We start from the raw sequence: 25,088 nt of genomic DNA, 5'->3' as shown, positions 1-25,088 counted from the left end.
TTGCCAGTGCACACGGCCATGCCGGATATTTTTTTGAGACTTGAATGAGATCTTATTTTTTAAACTTCTCTGTTTTCCAAATTTGTTTGTCTCATAACTCAATATATATATATATATATATATTATTATATCTGGCCTACTAATCAAGAACAATGTCTGATTAAAGTTAGGCAGGGCACTGGCGTTGTCAGCCCTTGGTCTTTTAGCATGGATACTACAACGGCATGCTCAAAGGGCTTTTCTGAACCTGTGTCGAGAGCTGGAGATAAATGAAACCTCCAAACTGCCAATCAGAGAGATTCCTTCTGCCAATTCAACATGTCGAATCGGCATTGAATTTGCGGGGGCCGATGGGTAGCGACAGAGCCCGGCACACCTCAGAAACTAGAGTAGCAACCGGCGTGGTGTGTCAAGGCCTGTACAAAACAAACTCTCTTTGCCTATCTGAATATAGACTGTACCACCCTACAAATCCACCCCCCTATACCGCTAAGCCTCGCCATAGCAATACACGTGTATAAATACTCTGTACTTGTACTCGTGTAAACATACATGCTCACAAGCATGTTTACACACACCATTATGTCCACAACACATGGACACAAATAATAATGATGAGGAACTTCTGAGGGTTAAACTGGAGGCCAATTTAATGACTATGTGAATTAAATCTTAGAAACACAATAGCACATGTGTACTTATTACAGTGTATAATAAGATATTCACATACCTTATAGATGCACAACTTAAACAGAAGAGCTATTTAGGAAGGACATTTCAAGGGCCCAGAAGAGCTATTTACAAGGCTATCACTTTCTGTTTATTTTTAACGTGGCGGGGGGCCTATCATATGAATGGGATGAAAATACGCCTGGTTAAAAATGATCACTCTTCCTCAAGTCTATCATCTCCTTTCTTTGACCGTGGGATTTTATTGAATCAGTCAGTGGGCTACAAATGTTAGCTTTGTGTTAAATCTTCTTTTTTTGTTTTATATTTTGGAGACATCTTAAATTATCTTTTAGAGCCATGAACCATATAAGTTTTTTTATGGGGGAAAAAAGACTGTCATGACAGTCTGAGCAGGGTTTTCTCCTATGTGTAGTTTTTTTAGACATGCGTAACATGTGTAATAGATAGATAGACAGCTACCCCACAAATAAATTCAACAAAGGAGAAAAATGCGTCACAGTAAACAAAACGAACGATGGAAGACATCCAGCAGGTCATCTACTACTACTGGTGATAAACATGGCAGTACCTTTTAAGGTTTTAGACCCTATTCTGACCTGTTGACAGTCACTTTTTAAATATAAGGGACTGAAAATCCGTCTTTTAGAAAACATCTTGATGAGATCTTTGTAGATAATGTCACAAAAAAGTACATTTCAGGATTACACAACACAAAAAGGTAAAATAAAAACAACATTATGTTTTGAGGATGCATATAGTAAAGGACTTAAGTACAGTATATGTTCCATGCTAATGTGGTTCGAATCACTACAAAAAAAAATGCCACGGCCCAACCGGATGTGCTGCGTATACAGAAGGGCTTCTTTAGCAACCATCTCCAGGGGCTCTTGAGTCTACCAACCGTTTCCACATCCAGCAGTGGATCTTTGTAAATTGATTGTTTTTACATACTTATGTGTTAATTACATTGATATTTGTTGGTAATCTTCAATCAGAGCTAAGGTGTTGAATTGGCCCACCTACACACATTACCATCGATAAAGCCACATTGCTTGTTTTTAAAAAAAAAGATTGGTGTCAATTTGAACAACCCTAGATTGCAAGATAACTTATGAGAAGCAAATGTTCTTGGCTCTACTTCCTGAAAAGACTAACTTAATTGACCCAAAGACCTGAAATCAAGTCGTATGCTGATCCCATCCTCGGTTGTAGGTCAATTGAAGGGATCATGAAGTTTTTTTATGTATTGATGAACAAATGTTGACTTGGTATAGCAGCTATTATTCCCAGTGAATCCCCTGGTTTCATGTCAAAAGCATTTCCCTCTCAGATAACGGTTCTCTGTAACTGTGATGAGATGACTGTTTATCTCTGCTAATGTCAGACAGCATGATCACGATTCAGAGCATGTGTCCTGTTTGGCTGAGCGAATCTTTCACCCAGTAGTAAACAGTGATGACTCCACAAGTTTCTTTGACATAACTAAGAAGATAAGGGATGTAAACACTATATAACTCCAGACAGCTGGCATACTCGTTTCTATTAATATTATAGGATGTAGAGGATGCCTGGTGGTTCCCATCGCTGACAGCTGCCAAAACACTGATGATCACACATAGACACTTGATGTTCATGCTGCCTTTATTTTTAACACATGTCCATGCCAGGATCTCAGGTCCGAAATAGACTATTATTGCTGAGCATACAAATGTCATTCACAAATAGTTTAGTCGGGCAACAAGGCAAGAAAAACAAAGCCTGAAACTTTTAGCATTTTACAATCAACTCTGATTGTGTTGGTTTAGTTTGGTTTGGTTTGATTTCACATTGCACATTATCAAGCACATCAAAACCTGTCCAATGTTGCATACTGTAGCCTTTGGCCACTAGTTGGTACTGTAGCTCAGGTCAATTACTACTGCCATGCTTGAGAAACGCTGCACTATGACTCGAAAGAATGGCATACCATACAGCAAGTTTGTCAGTATTTAGATCTATAAAGTGGAGCTGAAGTTATATTTTGACTTTGTAAGGTTGAACTGGCTTAAAGACCAGAGAAATATGTAACCACATTTAGCACAGGCATGTGCACGTTAATCCTCAAATGGACTGAAGGCTGGTATTATTAGCAATGCCAATGGTCGCTGTACTCTGCAAATCTATTTGACATTGTTTACAGCAGCTATGATTATCTGTTGTATCTTACCTTTAGAATAGACTGTTTTTATTTAGTTTTTTATTTAGAAATATGTGGCCAAATTCAACCCACAATTCACTGCTTTTTGATTTACTTCCCTTGTAATACGGGTTGCATTCTCAGCTTCTGCAAAACAAACCAAAATCCCCTTTTCAAGCAGATCAGTTTTCATCTTTAAACCATCCCAGTGTTTGTTTGAGCATTCACACCACTGCTAACAAAACTAACTGTCCAACAAAGCGCAGCAGAGTTTGTTTCAAACAGGCCAAACAGGTATCATAAATGCATTGTAATTTTTTTAAGATTCATTTTTTGTGGGTCTTTTTATGTCTGTATAACAGAGCTAGGACCGTGAATAGAGAAAAACAACAACAACAACAACAAAAAACAGGTAGTGCGCTTTAAGGACTAAGATGGCGCGTGATATATCCACTAGGCATAAGGCTTTAGTTTTAAGGCGTTCAGTTTGGAAAATCCTATTTGATCTTATTTGATACAGGATAGTCAGTTTGTAGCCTCTGATAACTGATCCATACTATTATTTGGTATGACTCACAAGTGTATATGGACTTTAAAAGTAGTTTTACTGGTAGGCTTGATATGGTCACTTTGTACCTTTTTTAATTAGTCTTATTTGAACCTTTCTCTTTTTTCTTACCATGCTGTCAGGCAACATTTGATGCTTAGATGAAGAAAACAGTAACACTGGATGACTCCCTGCTACAGGAAGCAGCTGCAGGGAGTAAAATCTTGGAAATACTCTCTGCTATCAAACTTTAACTTTCACTTGCTGCTGTCGCCATTTAAGATGAGCAATGTCAGGGCATCCTGCTGCTTCACAAGGTTACAACCCATACCCTCAGTTCACTAAATCATTGGCTTTAAAATTAGCCAAGACACATTTATTACACTTGCTCACCTTCATTTTTGTGCCATCTGTCTAATGGAGCTGAAATGAAAGATTTATGGTAAGCTGTCTACAAAGTCAGGAAACCACATTTTAGAGGATTACTGCTTCAAGTTTCATCACTATTGATTGAATATCTTGAATCATAATGGGCTGGGTTAGGGATGCTATATTGCATCGATTATAATGTGTTTGATACACTGTTAATACAACATAATAAACTTCCTCATAAATTTATAGTACGAGTTGAATTTCTGAATTAGTCCCAGTGAATATTTAGGACCTGTGTCTACTTAAAGCTCTTAAAAGATTAAAAAATCAGCTTCCATGACCCCAGTTTTAGAGCGCTTTTAACAGGTTACAAACATTGGCTTGCTGCATTTCTGCAGCCTTTGGAATTGTCTGTTTAGTGCAATGTGTGCTTACATGCAAAAAATGGTCTTGATGGACTGAGACGATAAGTTCCTCAAAGGTTGACCTCGTGTCTGGATAACAGAATTAGATATCCATCTTTTTCAGTTTTGTAAACAGGGTACCATAAGCTGGATGAAACAATTAGAAAATAACTGTTGTGTAGATGTAAGGGCACATTATTTTTCATTCTATACTATGTGTTATGGACATGTTTTAGTTTGGACAAAATGCTGTTTATCTGAATTGATGTATGATCAACTAAAGCTTACTCTTTCATAGTTTTTCTGCTGGAACTTGGAACCACCTGCAAAAAACATTACAATCTCATGTAATTTACTGTTTACTATTAGCAAAAAGTATTAAAGCTTTAAAAAAGATCCAATGCAGCTCTCTGGTGGTTATAACTCCCAAGCTGTCCTTTTTTTCTGCACTCCGGCTCCTGGTAACAGCAGTTTATATCAACTGTTGGAGGAAACATCTGCTATTTAATCCACAAAAATCCTTACCTTGGGTACATGTTTAAAGTACTGATGGCTTGATTCTAGCTACCTTTGGTTAACGGGTAAACAGGGAAATTATGTATATGGATATTTTTCTGTGATATTCTGTAATGTTTTACAGGAATTTTTGTTTGGAATTTTAATCAAGAGATAAATTGTAAATGTTCTCACTTACGAATAAATATGTTCCTCTTTCCCACCAGGATCCCTCCGATACACCCAGGTCACAGCCAGCAGTATGTTGTCAAGCCCAAATACTACCACACTCGCACCACTCACAGACAGACGAATGTCCATTCCCAACCTGAGAGGCCGATTCCCCTGACAGTGGCTCACAACCCCATCCATGGTGAGTAAGTCTACTTACAGATGACCTTTGAACTTTTATTAATACTTGGTCAAACTTTGTTTTTAAAGAACTCAAATTTAAGTTAATTGTTTTTATTTATTTAAAAATAGATTATGTGAGAAGATTTCCAGTAGGTGTCACATTTTAGCACCAGTCTCTCAGATCAAAACAAAACTTTTTTTTCCTCCCCTGTCCCTCATCACACTGCCTCTCCTCTCCTCTCACCTCACTGTACCTCTAAAAACAGTGTTTCTTTCTTCCTCCACATGGTGGCAGGACTAAAAGTTGGACAGGGTGAGGTTCATGCAAAAAAACCCAAAAAAACATAGGTTATACATGTTCTTGTAAACTGCTTACAGTCAACACAGTGAAACACAGTACAACAAACGCGGTGTGCTGTCCCTTCTAGAAAAATAGTTTGTAGCAAAGAGGGAGAGAGTTTTCTTTAGGAAGATAGACTCAACCAAAGGGTGAATGTTGAGTGAAAAGTCACACATAGTGATATTTGCATAATTTGTAATATAATTTGCACATGATTCACAGAGATAAAGCTGTGTGGCCGTTAATCACATGAGTCTATTCTCTGTTGTATCCGAGATGGGTGAGTTCAAGGTGATGAACTTATATCTATCTTAGAATCAAAAGCTGTTATTTAATAATTGGTATTATAGTCAAGACCTCAAAAATCAAGACCAAGACATTAGGGATCGTGACACCAAGACCTTCAAAACGTGGTCTTGATACCAGTATTGAGACCAAGAATGATTTTGAGTGCTACATCACTACTGTTAAGTATGCTAAATCAAGAAAATGTGTTTAAACCTCTGGTGTTGAAAATAAAGCCAATGTGGAAGTGTAAAAAAACGTAGTGTCCACATAGGGCTGGCTCAAAAATCGTGAAAAGACAGATACACCCCTGTGTTAAAATGCCAAATTTGAAAGCAGATATAACATGTTTACAGCCTGGTTAGAACTATGAATGTTGTCTTAATAACTCATTTTTTATTAGCACACACGGATTCCTTTTTCCTCCAACTCATGCATTTTGATGGTATTAGGATAAGAGTTATTCATAATAAGGGACAGGCGTCCCCTGCTACTATCATTGAGAATCACAGAAAAGCCTTCAACTGTTACCTCTACACATACACACATGCACTAAAATCCATCTCACCTCCCTTAACACTGTGAGGATATGGAGAGAATGTGGAGCTCAAAGTTGGGCAGTAAAAGAATTTGTTCAAATTGCAGCTTTGGCGGTAATGGCATAAAGACTTAAACATTGCCTGCTGCTTTGGGCTGTCGAGAATGAAATATTAGTCTCATTTTCTGAGGGCAATTTTGCACAAAGACAGGGAGTGTGAGAATGAGGATGGCAGAGATGGAATAAAATGACTTTGTCATTTGGGGGAGAACCCCTCAATTTGCTATAACAACAAGTGCCTGGATCCGTATAAATGCGGGGAGGATGACTATAGCAGAGGCCTTGAATACCTGTTATCTTCCCCCACATTAAAGTCTTTATGCATCTTAACAACCTGTCACAGAAGACACATTATATCCCATTTACAGTTCAAAGTGGTACCTAGTAGTGCCATAATGGATCCTGACTGGGCCTGTACCTGTATTAGTGTTTGTGGTTCATACGTTACAGTTTGTGGACGCAAAACTTACAACACATATGTCTTCAAGAAAAATCACACATGGCAGTATTCACACAACCAATCCAAGTGGTCTTAATTCTTGCATCCTTTTGCTAAGAACTATTAAACAACAAATAATATAAACTGTAGGAATACGATCAGCCAGAACAAGAAGACCTGCCTACTTCTTGAATCATTTTGTGGTGAAACATGTCCAACATGCTCATGAATATAAGACATCACCTAAACATGCCAATCACAGGAGCTATAGGCAAAACAAAAAAAAATTGTCAAACTAATCATCCCAGCTGTTTTTAAAAAGCAGAAGGTCCACTACATTACTCATCACAAAGTGAAACATGACCTTGACGCAGACAACAACTGAACCATGACCTTTTAGGACCGTTTCACCCCTAATGCTGGCAAACAAAAGCGTGAGAGGACCATTGCCAGAGACCCAACGGCTGGCTTTTACTTTATAACTTTCCTGTGAGTTATATTTTCTTAGGGCAAATGTATGATGCACAGTATTTCTCCACACCTCTAGCTGTATAAGGCTATATAGGTTCCTGGGACAGGCTTGTATCATTCACTTTTGAATGAGACCCTTTACATTTATGAGCTGCCAAAACCATTTAAAGAAAAAAAAACATTATTTGGCTCTACTCTGGCTGGCACTCAAACGCTTATAGATCTGACAGATCAACAACAGCTATAATTCAGTGGCTCATGGTTGGTTATTGCGGGTTGTCATAAATTCAAGGCCAAAGTCCAATGTAAGACTTGCCAGTATGCATCTATGAATAAGTCAATATTTTTCAAAGAATCTGTAGACTGCAGTTTGCGTCGTTCTGCCTGTGGCCACAGCCAGACGGACCGACTTTGGGATATTAATGGGGAGGTCAGCAGACAGAACAGTGTTGATGCTTGGCTTTGCAGCACTGCAGACTCAAACAGACCCCGACCCAGTTTCAAAACAGCCTCCCCAGCTCGGTTTAATTTCAGCCAGCAGTTTGTAAATGCCAGAGAAATGGCCAGACATCAAAGATGGAAAGAGAAATGACACAGGCACATATGGAGAGCTGAGAGCCCAGCCACCAATTTTTTGAAATCATTCTCCTTTACATGTATGGGGAAAAACAGAGAAAAAAAACGTTCTTTATACAGTATTTGGTGTGCTGCACAGTTGAACTGTCTACTATCTAATATTTTGTAGCCATATATTTGTTGGGTTTTGATGTATTGATCCAGTGATTCTTTTATAATAAGACTTCAGAGAATCACCCTGGTGTCATTTAAAGTCCCTACACAGGCCTCACAAACACTGAACCTCAACATGACAAAATCAAGATAAAGATTTCAATTAGAGTTCTTTTCTATGAAGGCTGGGTGTCATTGAAAATCTGACTACAACATTATTTTCATACAAAACATTGGCAATATTTATCGTGCCATAAATGTAAAAATGCTTCTAGTTTGAAGAGGATCGTAATGATGGACAGGCCTTTAGTTTAGAGTGATTGTGAATAATGGTGATCATATTTTGGGCAGTTCCTAATAACTAATCAGAAATCAATCTTCACCCTGTAGTTCCAGTGTAGCCAGTGATTAGTGTTACACGACTTGCAGCCAAGACTCTCTTTTCCTTTGACTGCATTTCCATCTGCAATGTAAAAGCCACCATTTCTTAGTCCATTAGGTCCCTCGGAGTAATGCCTGTTTATCTGTTTCACATCAATATCACTTTAACAGAAGATCATTCTTACTCTTGGCTTCACTCTGGCTTACTTTGACTTTCTTGTGATTTACTTGCAATTACTGACTCTTGTGTTTGCCAAAATAACAATGTCTTGATTCACATTTGTAAAAGGTCAAGGTTTGTCAGGTCTGTCTTCAAGAGGAGAAGAAAATAAACTGTAAAAGGTTTTCTGAATGGTTGGATCGATCATTTGTGATGCATTTCAGGTCGTCAGGAATTCCAGATACTGAATGGCTTCACAACACATTTCAGTTGTCGCTCAAGTTGAAATGTTTGATTTTTACTTGATTGGTAGCTTTACTTGCTTCACTGCTGCTCAGAATTTGGTTTTTATAGTATTGCTATTTTTTATCGCTATTTTTTATTTAATTGTTATGTTTATTGTTATTTTTTAGTGCTTTTTTTAAAGCACTGCAGGTTTGCACTGTGGGTTGAGGGGATTGCAATTTCATCTGTGCTGTATGTTTAACATGGAGCATATTTAACAATAAAGCCTACTTGCCTACTTTAGGGCAAATATCTGTTTATAGAGACAAATTAATCTTCAGATTATCACAGACGGAAGCCGGTATGTCATTGTGGTTTTTGCTTCTGCCTGCTGACTTAATTGGTTAACACAGCTTGGACTACAAATGTACCATAAACTTAAACCAGATCTCTTCCCATGCCGCAAAGAGGGTAACAAACATTGAATTATTGTATCCTATCTATCAAAACAGTTTATGGATGCTTCTTAAGTGCTCACCACGCTGCAAGCAGAGCTCCCACTTCATGTGTTGGCCCTGTTTTTTGGTTTGGATCCCTTCGGTGTTTATCCTTCACAAGGTTTGGAATGGAAATCTAATTATCCACAGATATCTCATCCAGTTCAAAACAAAAATAACTTGTGACCTAATAAAGTTGGGGAATCTTTGCCAGCCTATGGATCGATTCTGTGGACACTTCAGCACTAATATCAACCTCCTAACCTGATGATGCTCAGAAACACTAGAGTAGCAACCCCTATAAAGTAGGTCTACTGTTTAATGTACTACTACTTATAGCAAATATCTACAAATGGCACTCAAGGCCTATGAGCCTAAATTAATGAGAATACCATGGCTGGTTTAACCCAGCATGCAGTCAGCAATCTTTTTCAAAGTAGCAGACGTGTTTGTTCTTCTAAAACAGGAAGCCCGCAGCCTTTCTGTCAGCCCTGTCCCACACGACAGACGGCCTGTCAGCAACTGGCTTTGGTGCCACATCTGGGAAAGTTATTCCCCGCCTCCCCTCGGCTATCCCCCAGCTCTCCCGCACTGCCAAAATACCCTCAGACAAATGTTAGCAGACTTGGCCCTGACTGAAGGTTTGGGCAGAGGATCACCTCACAATCACCGCAATGACCAAGTATGTATGCCATGATGGTTTGCAATCAGAGAATGAATTCCTGGCTCAACCATTCCCTGACCTAAGGTGCATGGAGAGGGAGAGTAGACTGAAAATGTATAAAACTAAAAGAGAGTACAACTACATGCTAGCATGAACTCCTGCCATGTATTGGTAATCATTAGGATAATCCTAACATTAGCAAACGTAACTACATGAGAAACTTTTTATTATTTGACTAGTCCTAATCACTTTGCTGCCAATGTTGCTGTTGTAAGCCACAGGAAAAAGCTGCTTTCCTCTAACTAAAGAGGTTACATTTACCATGCACTGCTTTTGGTTTGTTTGTTGAAGTTGGAACTGTTGTTTTAAAAATACTCTTACACATTCAAATTACATTAAATTTCACTAGAGAAAACACTTGATTTGCATCCACTGGTAAGACACTTGATAAACATAGTGCTGTACATTTAGTGAACTCTGTTTTTAATATAGTGTTAATACATTTGACAATTTCTCACCAAAAGTCTTTTACCAAGTCACATTCAAATAGTGTATGAATCAGTGTGCCCCCTTTTTTCCCCACTGCATCTCCAGCAGCTATCCTCCTCCCTAAGTCTCGACCTTGACATTTTTCAAGGAGTCCAATATTCAATTCATTCAATATTTTAAATGAAATTAAGCATGTCTGCATGTCTCGGCTATGGAGTACCATGATTGACTTTTTCATTAACCTCCTATGTCCCCACTGGCTGTGTGGTATTTTTTAGGTTGGGGGGGTTGATCCTACTTCTTTCATACTTTGAAACACAAGCATTAACGTAGGGTTGGCCTTTTTGTGACGCAGTCCAGAGTAGTCAGACTATTTAGTTTTGCATATTACACTGCATCACAGACAGATTTCGGACAATACAAAGAAAAAAAAGATCAAGATTAATGAACCAGAAGAAGAAGAAGATTTATTTTCACCTGTTTGAATGCATTCCTCCTCCTTGTCAAAATCTAGTGCCATCAGTATCTACAATGTTTCTGGCTACTCACTGTTCTGTGTGTTATGCTTGTAGCTTCTAGCTACCAGAGGGTCTTGTAATCTCACCTCTTTTATTTTCATCAGTGAAAAGGGCTGAAGTCTGAGGAGACACTTAACATTTCTTAACTTCAGAATCATCCACATGTGACATGAACATTTCATCTTTCAGTAAGCATTTACAAAAATCTCAGTGATCACAATAATTAGAAAACCTGGTCAAAAAGACTTTTTTTATTCTTGTAGATAATTCCTCATGGCTCTGTGGGTGTGGACCATGTTTTGATAGGCATATGGAAAGATACATCCCCCCATTCAATGTTATTGTAATCGTCGTATTTGCTTCTTAAAGCATCTTGACTTTGACTTTAAATTCTCCTTGGAGCATGACAAAGACAAAATAGGATGCACCATGACAAATGTAGCTAAATAATTTAAGTTCCGATAGTATGACCACTCTTTTTGTCATATGGCTTAACTGTTTTTAGCAAAATAAATCTACAGTATCTATTTAAAGAGTAAACACATCTACATGTATCGAGAAGAAGCCAGTTAGACCAGAGAACATGAAACATGATAAATTATCAGAAGGAGCTGGGGGCTAGAAATATGCAAATTAACCTTGAAATACATTTTAGCCAATCTGGCTTGAGACTCGAGTTCTGCATACACTTTACCTCAGAGGCCTGTGTTTTCTTTTCCCCTTTCATGGCTCATATAAAACCCTCTAAGGGGAAGTGGAAAACATCAGAAAGAAAGACATAACCCCCCTGACATCAGTATTTACTCGATAATTCTTCCCTGTTCAGCCTCTCCAGCCTCTTCTCAAGCTTCTTTGCAGCCTGGATGAATCTCGAAATCTTCGTCCTTCAAGTTGATTGATGTCTGTGTTGTGTCTGGGATGCTCTCCTGACTCCCTTTCCATATGCTCAACACAACTGACGAAATCTGCAAGCGCTGTGTGCATACTTAAATGCATAGAAGTGAAGCCAGATGAGGTGGGAGGGGCCTAAGAAAAAAGTTGAGTCTTGATAGGATTAGTATGACTGTATGATTATGTAATATATAGAGCTAAATTAAAAAGCAATTCATTGGAAGCATTGCTCACACATTTCTGTGTAAAGAGAGTTGAGTGTTTCTCCCTTAAAGCACATTCATGTACTGGCTGTGTAAACAACCATGAAAACTCTTTTAGTGTATCATCCGTGAAGGACATAGGTCTTCGGCCTGTAATAACCCGAGTGCTACTTTGTAAAATGAAAGTGGCCAAGAGCTACTTGCATCACATTGCTTACATTATGTCAGATCCAAACACATTCACCAGCTGAATTAAAGGCAGGGTAGGTCACTTTCTCCAGATACACTTTTTAAGATTTAGGTCCTGACAGAAATTAATAATTCATGTGCTCTGAAAAAGAAATGAAAAAAAGTAATCCTTAGCATGCATGCATGAGGTACAAAGTGCACTGAGTGCCATGTTTTTTTTTTTTTTTGTTTTTTTTTGAGTGCACAGTCTGTGAACCTCGTGGTAAGCAAGAAAAAACCCAGCTGTCACCTCTGAGCCAGGACCAGTGGCTCATAGATGACATGTTTGAGACCCCGTGTAGGTCATTCATCATTTTATAGTATAAAAGTATAAAATTTATACCAATAGGACAAACATTTAGTCCTCAGTGGTCACTGGGCTGTCCTTCATTCCTTGTCCTGTGTCCAACATGATGGACCGTAATCAGCCTCTGCTCTGCTGGTACATTTATCAGTGGGTCAGAGACATTGCTGACTGGCTGAACGGTTAGGTTAGGTTAAGCAGTGATTTGATCAATTTAGACATGTGGCTTCTTATTTTGCCTTTTCTCATATCTTCCACAATAAAAGCTTATGTAATGACTGCAGTGATGCCTTGATAAATATTAATAAGTGCCATTACGGCTTTCATGTCATAGATTTGATCATAAATCAACCCAAAGTATACCGAACTTTAAATCCCAAGAACTGCTGTGCCACATAAGTGTGCTTAAGTATGAAAGAGGCAACCAGTTTTTCCACACATATTACTATATGTCCTGGACTGGGACCTGGACTTCTTTTTGCGTCCATCTGTCAAATGATTAGATTGGCCAAAAGTCAATGTGCAAATGTCAAAGATACTTTGAATGTTTGCTAGAATAAAATACTGCGATCTCAGGAACAGTCCAATATGTTGATAACCCCCAAAAAACATCATGCAGAGTTCTCTGATTCTGTTATCAGTCAGTAACGAGGAGTTTTTGAACACTCCCCAATTTACAGCTCTCCGTACAGTGTCCTTGAGACAGGTTAAGAGGAGTGCCTCTACAGGGCTCAACATCCGGCTAAAGTCTATTCTCAGGCCAACAAAATGAATGAATTGGCTTCTCAACAGAGCAAACAAAGACAGATCCACTGCCATGACCTACTGTAGCTTGTTTGGCATATCCAAGATTACAGTACTGTTTTTAAGCTACATCATCATCTCCAGACTTAAAGACAGAAGTTAAAATCTACAAAGCCTGCAGTCGAGGCAGTGAGGAGATGGGCCAACAAAGCAAAGTTTGAGTTACATGCCTGCTGTAACTTTACTGATTGCAGTGTTCTGTGGATAGCAGGCTGTGGACCCACATGAACTCTCGGACTCTCTGACTACTAGCTCACTTCTTGCTGGGGTGGGGTGAAATTAGTCGCCTCTTAAATGGAAGGTCGGGGGTTCGATCCCCAGCTCCTGCAGCCACATGTTCAAGATTTTCTTTGGAGATACACATAACCCCAAGATACTCCTGCTGCTTTGTCAGCAGTGTTTGAATTTGTTTGAATGGGATTAGTTACTTCTGATATGTCTTGAAATATGACATTACATCTCAGATAGTACATCATATCTCATTTTGAGAAACTTAAGAAGTACATTGTGCTGGCCCCATTAATGCAGAATGACCAGAAATTAGAAACACACATTTCATCAAGAACTTCCATATTTTTTCTGTCCAGTGTTCCTCGACAGCCCATACCATACCAAGAGCAGCCATAAAACACACCAATTCCATCGGGAGTGGGAAAGCAATTGCTTAGCCCACCTTTCCATCGGCATTCAGTACTAACCACTGCTTCGTATTAAGTCCCTCTTTAATAGTTAATTTTTTTTGCATCTATTAGCAAATGTTTAGGTAGCCTCGGGCTGTCTCATCCAGTGGATTTTCCTGCTTCTCAGGTTTAGAAAACATTCCTCCGGCTGCTTGGCTTAACTCCTCGTGTCTGCACTCTCTGGTGTGAACAGCTGACGGCCACAGACAAAGCACCAAGCACTGGAGACAGGGGTTTGGACCTGACACAGGGATGCCAAGAACCGCTGCAGATAATAGAGACATATAAAGATGAAGCAGAGTGATTTAGGTCAAAAGAATTTGAGTGTCAAGATGTATATTAGATGAGATTTATTATCAAAAATAGATGAAATGTGTTAGGCACTTTGGGGTTTGATGCAATGTTACGGCCAAAGTTTTTACTCCTGACTCATCTCCTGTCAGTCTGAACTGAGGGCTGGGTTTTTAATGAGGGTGGAGACAGAAGACGGGTAGATAAGCTTGAGTCTTACAGCACTTTAAAGAGCTACCACAACTTCTTCCTGATCTTGCTGTTAACTCAGCGCAGAGGATTTCTGGAGCTCGTTCTCTTTGTTTGAGGTGCTACAGTAAAGGTTCCGAGAATAGTTTTCTAAGCCTCAGTAGTAAAATGTACGAAAGAAAAAAGAAAAGATGAGAAGGACACCAGAGAGCAAGCGAAGCTGCCACAGGAGCTAAAGGTGGCAAGCCTGCTTTTTGTCTGTTTTGGAATAAAGCTTGGTATGCTCAGATGCCAATATCCACCTCTCAAAGACTTATAATGAGGAACTGGAAGACATCCCAGAGTTTTGTTTGCTGACTTCTCTCCCTCCAGATTTTTTTTCTTTTATTCCTGCTCACGTTTCAGAGGCGCCACAGGATTTAGGAGCAGTGGAAGAGGAGGAGAAACAGATAGAGGGGGATAGCTGGAAGTATATAAGTGCAGGGAGGAGACATCAAAAGATTTGAAAATTGAAAATTACACAGTCTGTTTTTGTTTTGACTGGAGACTAAACAGTTCATTGTGACGAGGTCCAACTTGAAAAAGCATTTTATTTTTTTCCCTCAATGGATCAAAGAATAACCAGAATCCATTTACTCTCCCTCCCCCTCTTGGTTTGTGCCATGTTTTCGGCGGCAGTTGGCAACCACACAGGGAGGATCAAGGTGGTCTTCACACCAACCATCTGCAAATTAACCTGCATAGGAGGCAGATGTCACAACAACTGCGAGCAGGGAAACACCACCACCATCATCAGTGAGAACGGCCGTGCTACAGACACGCTGACAGCCCCCAACTTCAGAGTAGGTAAGTGATCCAAGGGCTTTTTTACTAGATGCACACACACACTCACGCACACACACACTCACACTCACATTCACACACACACACACACACACACACACACACACACACACACATACACACACACACACACACACACACACACACACACACTTTTGCCTTTCTTTTATTTTCTAAAGCTCGACAGCCCACATAGTTTATACTCCAAAGTCACTTAAAGCATTTTAAAGGGCTTTGACCATTGATATAGAAATGACATTTAAAAAAAATAAATAATAATCTTTAGCCGCTGGCATCCAAGGAAAACTGAAATGTTGAAGAAAAAAGGTAAAACACTAAAATGATTGGTCCACTGACCAGATGTGGTTTGATCCAAACAGATCAACTGTGATCTGTTGCTCTATTCTCCTCTCTGTCCCCCTCTATTATTCAATCAAAACATATCCGTTTTTAGTTTGCCTTTTGTTCGCATGTAAGACAATGGGCTTCAGACCAAATTATATTTTTGGATGTGTGTGACTGCTGGGGCTTTTGTGAACAGCCTCAGGTGGACTCTTTGGGAACACCAGTTCGGCTTCATTTTTCAACCCTCATGGTTGCTGCTTGAATCAGGCTTTAAATGTAGATTGTGTTTCACTGGCCTATGTTACCTATTCATTTAAAACACAGATTTAATAGTCTAAGATTAAAGATGCATAAACTGTTTGTTAAAAATACATTGTAGCACGATTTAGTGCATTTTGTGTTCCAAGTAGGGAATTAAAATCAATGTCCTTGAATTGAGATCATACAATAAGATTTGAAGTTGGGGATATCATGAAACAGCTTCTGTGTAATGGAGCACATGCCGTGGGTGTTCTTAATGTGTTGCACAGACCAGCTAGGCTGTGTCTGAACCTGCCTCAATCCTTACAAGGAGCACATGAGTGTTTCCAGCTCTGACACATGCAGGAACATGGGAAGAGCGGAACAAGATGAATTCCTGTCTGACTCAGCTCAACAAATTAGGATAACTGGAATAACACAAGCTCAAACAGATTAAAACACACGACTGCTAACTCCGGATGACCTGAAGGCATGGTTTCTGTTCTCTGCTCTGTTGTGGCAGTCAGATTCATTTTGTCTCACATTTGTTTTGGCATGACAAGTATAGCCAAAGACTAATAAACAGTGTGTTATGGGTAATGTGGAACAATTTAGATTGTAAAGGCATGTTTTTTGTTTTGAAAGTTCAGTTTGGTTTACTTCTTGTTTGCCAATGTGATCCACCCTAAAGGGGTTTAATTTTGCAATAACTGACACTCATGATACATCCTACCACTGACTACACAGTTACTTACCACACAATTCAATAGAAGATGAAACTATTGATATGGAAATGCTTTTATTGGTTGAAAAAACTCATTTTTCTTGTTCTTAACAAATTATCCATCAGAGTTGACAGTTAGACCTGGGTTCATAGCAACAGTTAACTCTGTAACCTTGAAAATGAGTTAAACGTGCTGTTATTACTCAGATGACTCAAGACAGCAAGGCACCTGACTGAGTCACTGTAAAAATCTGCCATCTTTTTGTAGGTGTTCTTCTCTTAGCTTGCAGTTTTTGCATCTTTAGACCTCTTTTCTCACCTGTTATTGTCCTCTTTCTTCTTTGCCTACAGTAAACAGAGTAAATGTCAAATTAACAAGACTTCTTTCTCGGGATGTAACGATTCACTAAACTCACGATACGATACTGGTGTCACGATACGATTCTTTCATGATTTATTTTACAAAATGTATTTTACGATAAGACTGAAACTTTTTCCTTTTAGGGGCTTCAAACCCACTTGTCAGTGTGGTTCGGTCTTTTAAAGTTTTTTTTTTCTCCCAACAAGGTTAGGTATTTCCACTCCTTCGATTTAAAAGACGGTGGTGCGTCTTCAATTTCAAAATCTTGCTTCAGAGTGCCAATGTGAACCTTGACACCCTTTAATGAATTCATCACAAGTTCATGATTAATCAGTCTGTGATTAGAGTTGGATCCATAACAACCACCTGCTCTTCATAGGAACGCTTTATTTTGTCCATCAATGCTGTGCTATAAAGGGATAGAAGATCACTACTGTGTAAACTTGGCCAATCAGAATCAACTATCTAGTAAAGCTGTATAAAAGGGAAAAAAAAGAAAGCAATAGAGCTGGGACATATTTGGAGGAAAACTTGGAATTTTGCACTCCTACAAACTGGATGAATTATTGGAACTGAAAACTCTTGCTACAGGCGCTTTCTGACCCAACACATTACATAATCACTGTTGATTTTCAGTGCGTCAAGTGTATTCTTGATAAGTAATTTGTGTTTTTGAAGTGAAGTCTGCACACCAAGTAGTCTTGCTTGATGTCTGCAGAATGTCCACCTGAGGCCCCTTTTAGTCTCGTTGAATTGTGTGTTTGAACAGCCCTCAACACGGACAGCCTCTCTGAGATAAGTCACTCTTTTTCTGCATTTCTTTCATCTTGAGGCCTATGATTTGGAAATGTGCCAAAGAGATATTCTTAAATTGGTTGGTGCTGAAATGTAGTCCTTTAGAAAGTCGACTGCATGATTTTTGTTGGCATATATAAACATCAGACAGTATGAGATCACTGGCGGCTGGTGCATTATTGTAACGGAATCTGTTGTAATTGTGGTGGTTCTTAATCAGGAATTGGAAAAATCTATTTTACTAAACAGTAAGAAGTAAAAGAGATTGTTTCCTAAGGTAAAAGTACTTGATACTTGGTACTTAAGTAAAAGTCAGTGTTGGCTGAATGGATTTTACACCATGGAAGTGATGGAAAAGGAGCCTACAGTGCATACGATGGGATGCAGGTTTTCCATAGAAGGATAGGATATTTAAAGGGGACATATTATGAAAAAATGAACATTTATTTGGATGACCTGGGTGTCTATCGACCCACAAAATTTTACATAAATCCCTCCAGTCATTTCTTTGTGGTCTGCCTTAGTGTTACCACACAGAGATATAATATAGAGATGATATATTCTGCTTGTTCCGACTCACTTCATCCTTCCCCTGAATCCTCCTTCCACTTTGTCTTACATCCGTCTCACTATTTGAAATGATCCAGACCTGAGCCACAAGATGGGAAGCTAAAGCATATTTTCAGTGCAGACAGAGCTCAAAGAGTCAATAGAGAATAACTCACTCTTGTCTTGTTTATCATACTTACCTGATGAGAGAGGTGCTGGGGATGGATTGTTGATTCATGATGCAATGGATGGAAAGGTTGTATATTTTTTTAAACTCAGCTGATGATGACATTCCTGCCAATTAACAGCAATATCATGTCCAGAAGATAAGACTTGGGGCATGATTTCTCAGGGTTTTTGGCAGATTATAAACTGAGGAAAAGTATACACTTAACAACTGTAGACGTTATTTATAACTTACTTGAAATAATTATCATATCACAGTGAAATAAACTTTGTTTCCAGCCAAATGTGTTCTGCTTATACTTGAGAAAGAAGCCTTCAGGCTTTCACCAGCTAATCAGCAGAAAAATGCTCCCTGGGACAGCAGCCCACTTCCTCATCCATCTGTCTGATTGTCTCTGTGTCTGAGCAGCTGTACCGCTGTCATTCTTCTCTGATCTGTTCTAATGTTCCGTTATGAGAGGTACTTCTGGAGACTTTATCATTTTATGATACTTTTACTTCTGCACTTTGGAGAGATATTGTTTTCTACTATTTTAGCTGGAGGTTTATAGGTTCTCTGTCACATTGTTGTAAAAGTTATATCTTAGAAACACCTGAAACAAACTTTCCTTCAAGGTTAAGTAAATAAAATGTTAAAGGGGACAAAAATCCACTTTTACAGTGTTTTTGAACTTTTATTTGGTTAACCTGAGTGTCTATCGACCCCCAACAATTTAAATTAAACCCATCCAGTGATTGGTTCGTGGTCTGCATTAGTCTTACAACACAGAGGAAATTGCTCAGGTTCAAATTTTCTCAACTTGGGACATCCCAAGTTGGAATGTGGTTAAAAAGAAAAAAAAATCCCCTCCCCTCCTCTGATTTCACCACCTGGTCATTGCATTTAAAGAGACACACACCAAAATGGAGCGTTCTCAGAAAGCTGGTTTCTACATGGTCGCAAACCTCCTCTGGTGCTTGATTCACGTTATATTTTGACCAAAGCACAGCACAGATGTTTCATTTGTACCATAGGGGACTGTTTTAAAAGGTGAAAAGGGAGGATAATATGTCCTCTTTCAGGTTACAGTGACCCCCTGTACTTTGAATTATATCTCATAATTGTATTACATCAGTTTTTACCTTTTTTATTTTCAACTGACCAGAGAAATTATGATTAACTTCTTTATACCTCTCACACATACTGTAGAGTGAGAGAGGGAGAGAGAGCTATTCCTTTTCAGCCACTCATGTCTACTTAAGGTCTATTTATGCTGTTGTGTTGTTTTAAGGGTACTGTATTTTTGAGTACTTAGCGGTAGAGTTGGAAGGTCCAGGAGTTCATTTCTCAGCTCCGACAGCCTCATATCGAGTTTTCCTTGGGCAAGACAAATGAATCCCAAACTGCTCCCGCTAAGGACCAGGCATGTTAATGTAGTAGTAGGTAACAGCCTCTGGCATCAGAATAGTAGTGGTTATGGCTTAATATAAAATCTAGTGTAAAAGTAGCTTAAATGAGTCAAAACAATAGAAAATCTAACCCTAACCCTATAGAAGTCAAAGTCTATGTACCTTTTAATTTTTTGAACACCAGAAAATGTATTCTCACAAACCTGTACAGGTAACCAGACTGAGCACAAGCTTTCAAAATTAAAATTGCCCAAAAGACAATTTGATTTTTGCCATTTCCTGCTTTCAGAAAAGATGTGTTTTGTTTTGAAAACACCTAAGGTAACACCAAGTCCTGACAGCCCTGATCTGTTTACTATTTTAGGCATGCAGGTGAAAGGAAGGCACAACTTTGTCAACCTTCATTGTCTTCACAGGATGACGATTATGATTTGATAATCCTCTAACATTAACTCGGACCAGATATCCATTGGTTCTTGGCTAACCAGAAAATGATTAAAGGAACCAAGGGGTGACTGGGGCTCAGTTGTAGATTTGTTCATATTTTAACTAAAAGGTTGGTGGTTCAGTCACATATCAAAGTGTGCTTGAGCAAGACAGCCCGAATTGCTGCCTCTGCATACTTACTGGCATGTGAATCTGTGGGAATGGAACAATAAAGATGGGCAGAGTTGCGGCCTCAGCCATTAGTGGATGAATTAGGTGTGATTGGATGAATGTGACATGACGCACTTTGAGTAGTCAGAAGATAGAAAAGCGCTTGACACATCTGAGCCCATTTAACATTTACCTTGATTGAGAAGTATATTGACTTGTGAGCCGTTCTGACTAATATGAGCTTCATTGGGACCATATGTCGCTGTTGTTTTGCTTTCACCACTGACGCAGCCTAATGTATGACCTTATTAGGCTTCTTTTGGTTCACTGGGGAAAATGGATCGTTTTGAACATCACAAATGGGAAAAATTTGACCAACTTATCCACCGTGGGGTGGATAATCCCCTCGTAGTTCTACTAACTAAGTCTCCTAGTTTAAAGAAAAAAAACAATTAAAAAAGATTGACAAAGTGTGTCAGAGCCATGACTAGCAGAGGGCCCTTTTTCAGGGGAGGTTGTGGACCAAGAGATGACACAGTGTTTATGTTGCAGATATAAATGCTGCATGCAACAGGGACGTCTTCGCCTGAAGGAGTTAATGCTAACCTGGCTACACCGTAGAGAAACTGAAGCACTGATAAATCTACTCCCAGAAGTATATATCGTCATCAGGAGGACTGATTGATTGCCAATGGTTTGTGAGATTGATGTGCAAGCTGAAACTAATGAAGTAAAAACATCTGGAATATTGTTACATGATGTTACGTCACAAGTATTACTATAAAAGCCACTTCTCATATTTTTTCCTTTGCAATATCGACCTGTTTGACAGCACATGTGCATCTGTTATACTGCCATCACTGCATTTGCTACAAACACCAGAATACACCAGTGTGCACTAGTACAGAGCTTTTTGTCTGGAACATGTGGACACTTTCCCCCAGGATATTTCATCCCCTATAAGAAGGTAACAAGATTTGCCCTTACCTTTTGCTATCAGGTTTTCTGGAAGATACATGTTCTTTTCACATTAGAAAGTTGAAGTAAAAAACTAATGAGACAATCAACAATAGTGTGGTTATAGCAAAATACAGATTATGACTTGACACCGGTCAGTCAATTTTGGAGATGTGAATGATTCAGCCTGTTGCATGTGTATCCCACTTGGCTGTCTACAGCCCCATGAGAGTTGATTTAAGTGGTGTTTTTCCAGCTTCTCGGGCATATTTTTTCCTAGGTGAGTGCAGCAGCTCACCAAGTGCTGAGAGCTTTCTGGCCCTCGCCTCTTGCTTCCTTTATTAAAGACGCCTTTTTCTCTGCCAGCCCAACTTTTTGCCAACTGAGTCCAGACAATGTTGAACCATTTACTGTTAGATTGAAACAAATAGATTTTGATATTGGAGGTGTGACAAGTGTGTGAGGGAAGGCAGGAGGTTTTAGAGTAGAAAGACATGTAAAGAATTTCTGCCTTTCACAATGCCAGCATATTTTGATATTATACAGCGGAAGGAGCAAAGTAACAGGTTTTACCTTTGTTCCAAGATGTGTTCACTTCATTAGGTGACCAATATGCATTTTTGTTGTAAATAGCATTCCTTTGAGAACAATCCTGAGAATTAGAATGATAGCAAGAGACTCGCAATTAAGGAAAAGGAAGAAGGAAGAATGTGCAAGTTTTGGATCCAGTAGATGTCGCCCTGGAGCACCAGCAATAAAAGCAACACTGCTGTTTGGCAACACCTACGCTATTCTCAAGCCTCCGCTCTCCTCCAGCTGCACACCTCCAACCTTCACTTCACTCTTCACTCATGTTCGCACAAAGGAGTTATGAAATAAAATGCACCATAATAAGCACCATTCAGTGTAAGCAGCGGACAACATTGTCCTGTGCTCAAGCTGCAATTGCCCGTGGCCTACATTGTCATGTGAGCAGACTAATGTTAGCACACTTTGGTTAACTCATAGCTTCAAGTTGCACATAAATTGACACAGGATGACCATGATCTAAAGACACTTGTATGACATCCAAATAAGCAATGAGTAGGTATATATATATATATAGCCAGCGGGAATCAGCTTGTCACTCATTGTAGACAGTGACTCAGACATTTATAGAGGATATACAGTCATTGATTTCTTTCTTTAACTGTAGAGTGGTGTGAGGAGTTGTTGCTCAACAATGAGTTTTTGTATGTGTATCACTGAGCTTCACTTTCCTGTTCCCTGTTTTTTCAGTTCTCATCAGCTTTTATTAGGTCTGAGTGTTCTTGGAAAGAGAAGACACAAAGAGAGGAAAGACTCCTGGGAGAGATGTCAAACAAAGCTTTGAAGTGTGTCTCCTGTTTTGTCTGTGTCTAGGATCTTGTTTTTTAAAACAGGAAATGGAACATACTTACAGTAGATGAGTTTTTGGATGCCCAGATTCCAGTGTTTCTAGTGTTTTCTCCATATACAACTTAACTAAACTTATACTACATTAAACAGATTATGTATACAGATGTACATCATCAGCCCCTGTCCTTGGTGTGTTAATGACTTTTGGCTACAGAACAGTGAGTTCACTGGATCCCTCTGAGCGCCACACCACTGCTGGGGCCTGGTCTATCCCCTCCGGTTGAAAGAGGGATGCAGCCTGTTCTGTGTTTGCGTAGCTCACACCTGTTGTGCTATGATGTGTTCATGGTAAGTGGGAGCAGCAGCTTTTACATGAGGGATAATACCTGATGAGTTATACTGTAGAAGCTAATCACCATCGCTGAGAGCTGGAGGCTTTTAAGCTGTGCATCAGCCAGTGGAATCATCAATTCTGGGATTATCATGTACAGTATACCTTACATACGTCTTTATCTCAAGTTTTTTGATCAAAATACCACTAAAACTCTCTGCTCCTAAGAGATGCCAGCCGTCCACTGTGTTGTTTTGTGTCAGTACAGCCAGGAGAGAAAAGCCAAGTATCCTGGGCTACAGCCAGTCTGTGGTTACAGCCAGTCTTTGGCTACAGCCCCGGCTAGTGGTGTGTGGCTATGCTACAGCTTGAGCACAACAAACTATTAATAAGTTGTTTAAGCCAGGGGTTCCCAAACTTTTTCAGCCCTCGACCCCCAATATAACGGCGTTAGAGACTGGAGACCCCCATTGTCCCTGGAGGTGTTTGAGACATCTGAATTTGCAAACAGTGGTTCACAATATTAGGCCTCTCCAAACACTGCTACCCCCTAAGGCAGGGGTCTTCAACCTTTCTTCATCTGAGAGCTACTTTGATCAAATTAAACTGGCCAAAAGCTACAGTACTTGAGTTTGAGTTTATTATTGCTCACTGGAGGGTGGAACGACTTTGAACTACAATTCTGTCTCAGTGCATTAAAAATCGCACCCTAGTCGTCTGCTCAGTATTGACTTCTTCTGAGGCTGTAAATGCCAAGCGTCTCAGTAAACTGTCATCACCTTTATTTTACTGCTAGCTCAATAACTTTGAATGATGAAAACATACACCTAGGTTTCTTTTCAATATGTTGTGTGAATTTGAACCACTTTCCAGAGAATGAGCTGAAGAAAATATGGAGTATGGTGTAGCGTCTCTATCCTACAGCTATATTAGCAACAAGAGTTGGTTCATCAAGGTAAATTATCAGTGACATTCATTCTCCAGTTGAGGGACATGAAAGAATTGGAGAGGAAGAGGGTACAACGAGATGAGATACTTGAAGCCTCAGCTTGGACCAAAGAATAATGATGCTCAGAATGTTTTCGGACATTGACATTTATGCAACTATCATGTATCTTTGTTTTTGAATGCACTTTGTCACATTTTGCTGTAATTGACCCACAAACGTTTACACCTCTGCAAAGGTATTTTTTCGTTTTATGCCCAAACTCAAAATACATAAATAGGTTTCTTTAGTTGTTAATTTACTTAATTAACACATTTCATCCAATAAACAAAGAGACTGCTCATAGTATAAAATACAAGACATTATATCGCCACAATAAAAAAATGCATTGTGTAATTTATCATCGCACTGCATGGAATCATTGAATTATAAATCACCGTAGAGACTGCTATCAGCACCAAATGCACCACACCAAGCCAACAGACAGAAACATTTGTTTTCCCCCTCTATGTTTATGAGTCCCAACGCTGAACTTCCAAATGCAACCCAATCTGACTATGACGTACTTATGCCTTATTATTGACAGATGTGTTTAAAAGTGTGTGTGAATCCACATACAATGTGTCAGACGTTTTGCATTCGTGCATCCATTGACATATTAAACTTCTTGTGTTTCGTTCTCTTTTCAGTGGTGTGTCACTTGCCGTGTATTAATGGTGGAAAATGCAGCGCCAGAGACAAGTGTCAGTGCCCTCCCAGCTTTACTGGAAAGTTCTGCCAGATGCCAATTCAGAACGGACATCAGCAGCACCAGCAGACATCAGGGGGCTACAGCCAGACTCAGGTCCACTCCACACACACTCTGCCTCTGACCTACAGCAACGGCCAGACTCCCCGTAAGTGAAAGGAACAACTGGTGCAATTAAAGTGTTTCTGTGACCCAGACAGAAAACAATGTCGGAAAAAGCAGGGTAGTGACACCACCCTACCCTTTATCAGTGACTTTTGTTTCCACATGTCA

General features: G+C 39.4%; 1 protein-coding gene across 1 annotated transcript in view; it reads left to right on the top strand.

Annotated features, from left to right (window-relative positions):
* Positions 1-25,088, top strand: part of ltbp1 (latent transforming growth factor beta binding protein 1) — a 91,156-nt gene that overhangs the window by 25,277 nt on the left and 40,791 nt on the right. The window contains exons 4-6 of the mRNA XM_079362320.1: positions 4,915-5,060; positions 15,106-15,273; positions 24,757-24,963. Coding sequence (XP_079218446.1) covers positions 4,915-5,060; positions 15,106-15,273; positions 24,757-24,963 — 521 coding nt within the window. The remainder of the gene's footprint in view (positions 1-4,914; positions 5,061-15,105; positions 15,274-24,756; positions 24,964-25,088) is intronic.

This window comes from Symphodus melops, assembly GCF_947650265.1.
Source record: "Symphodus melops genome assembly, chromosome: 15".
Lineage (NCBI taxonomy): Eukaryota > Metazoa > Chordata > Actinopteri > Labriformes > Labridae > Symphodus > Symphodus melops.
The sequence above is the reverse complement of the archived record's forward strand: the minus strand, read 5'-3'. Positions and strand labels throughout refer to the sequence as shown.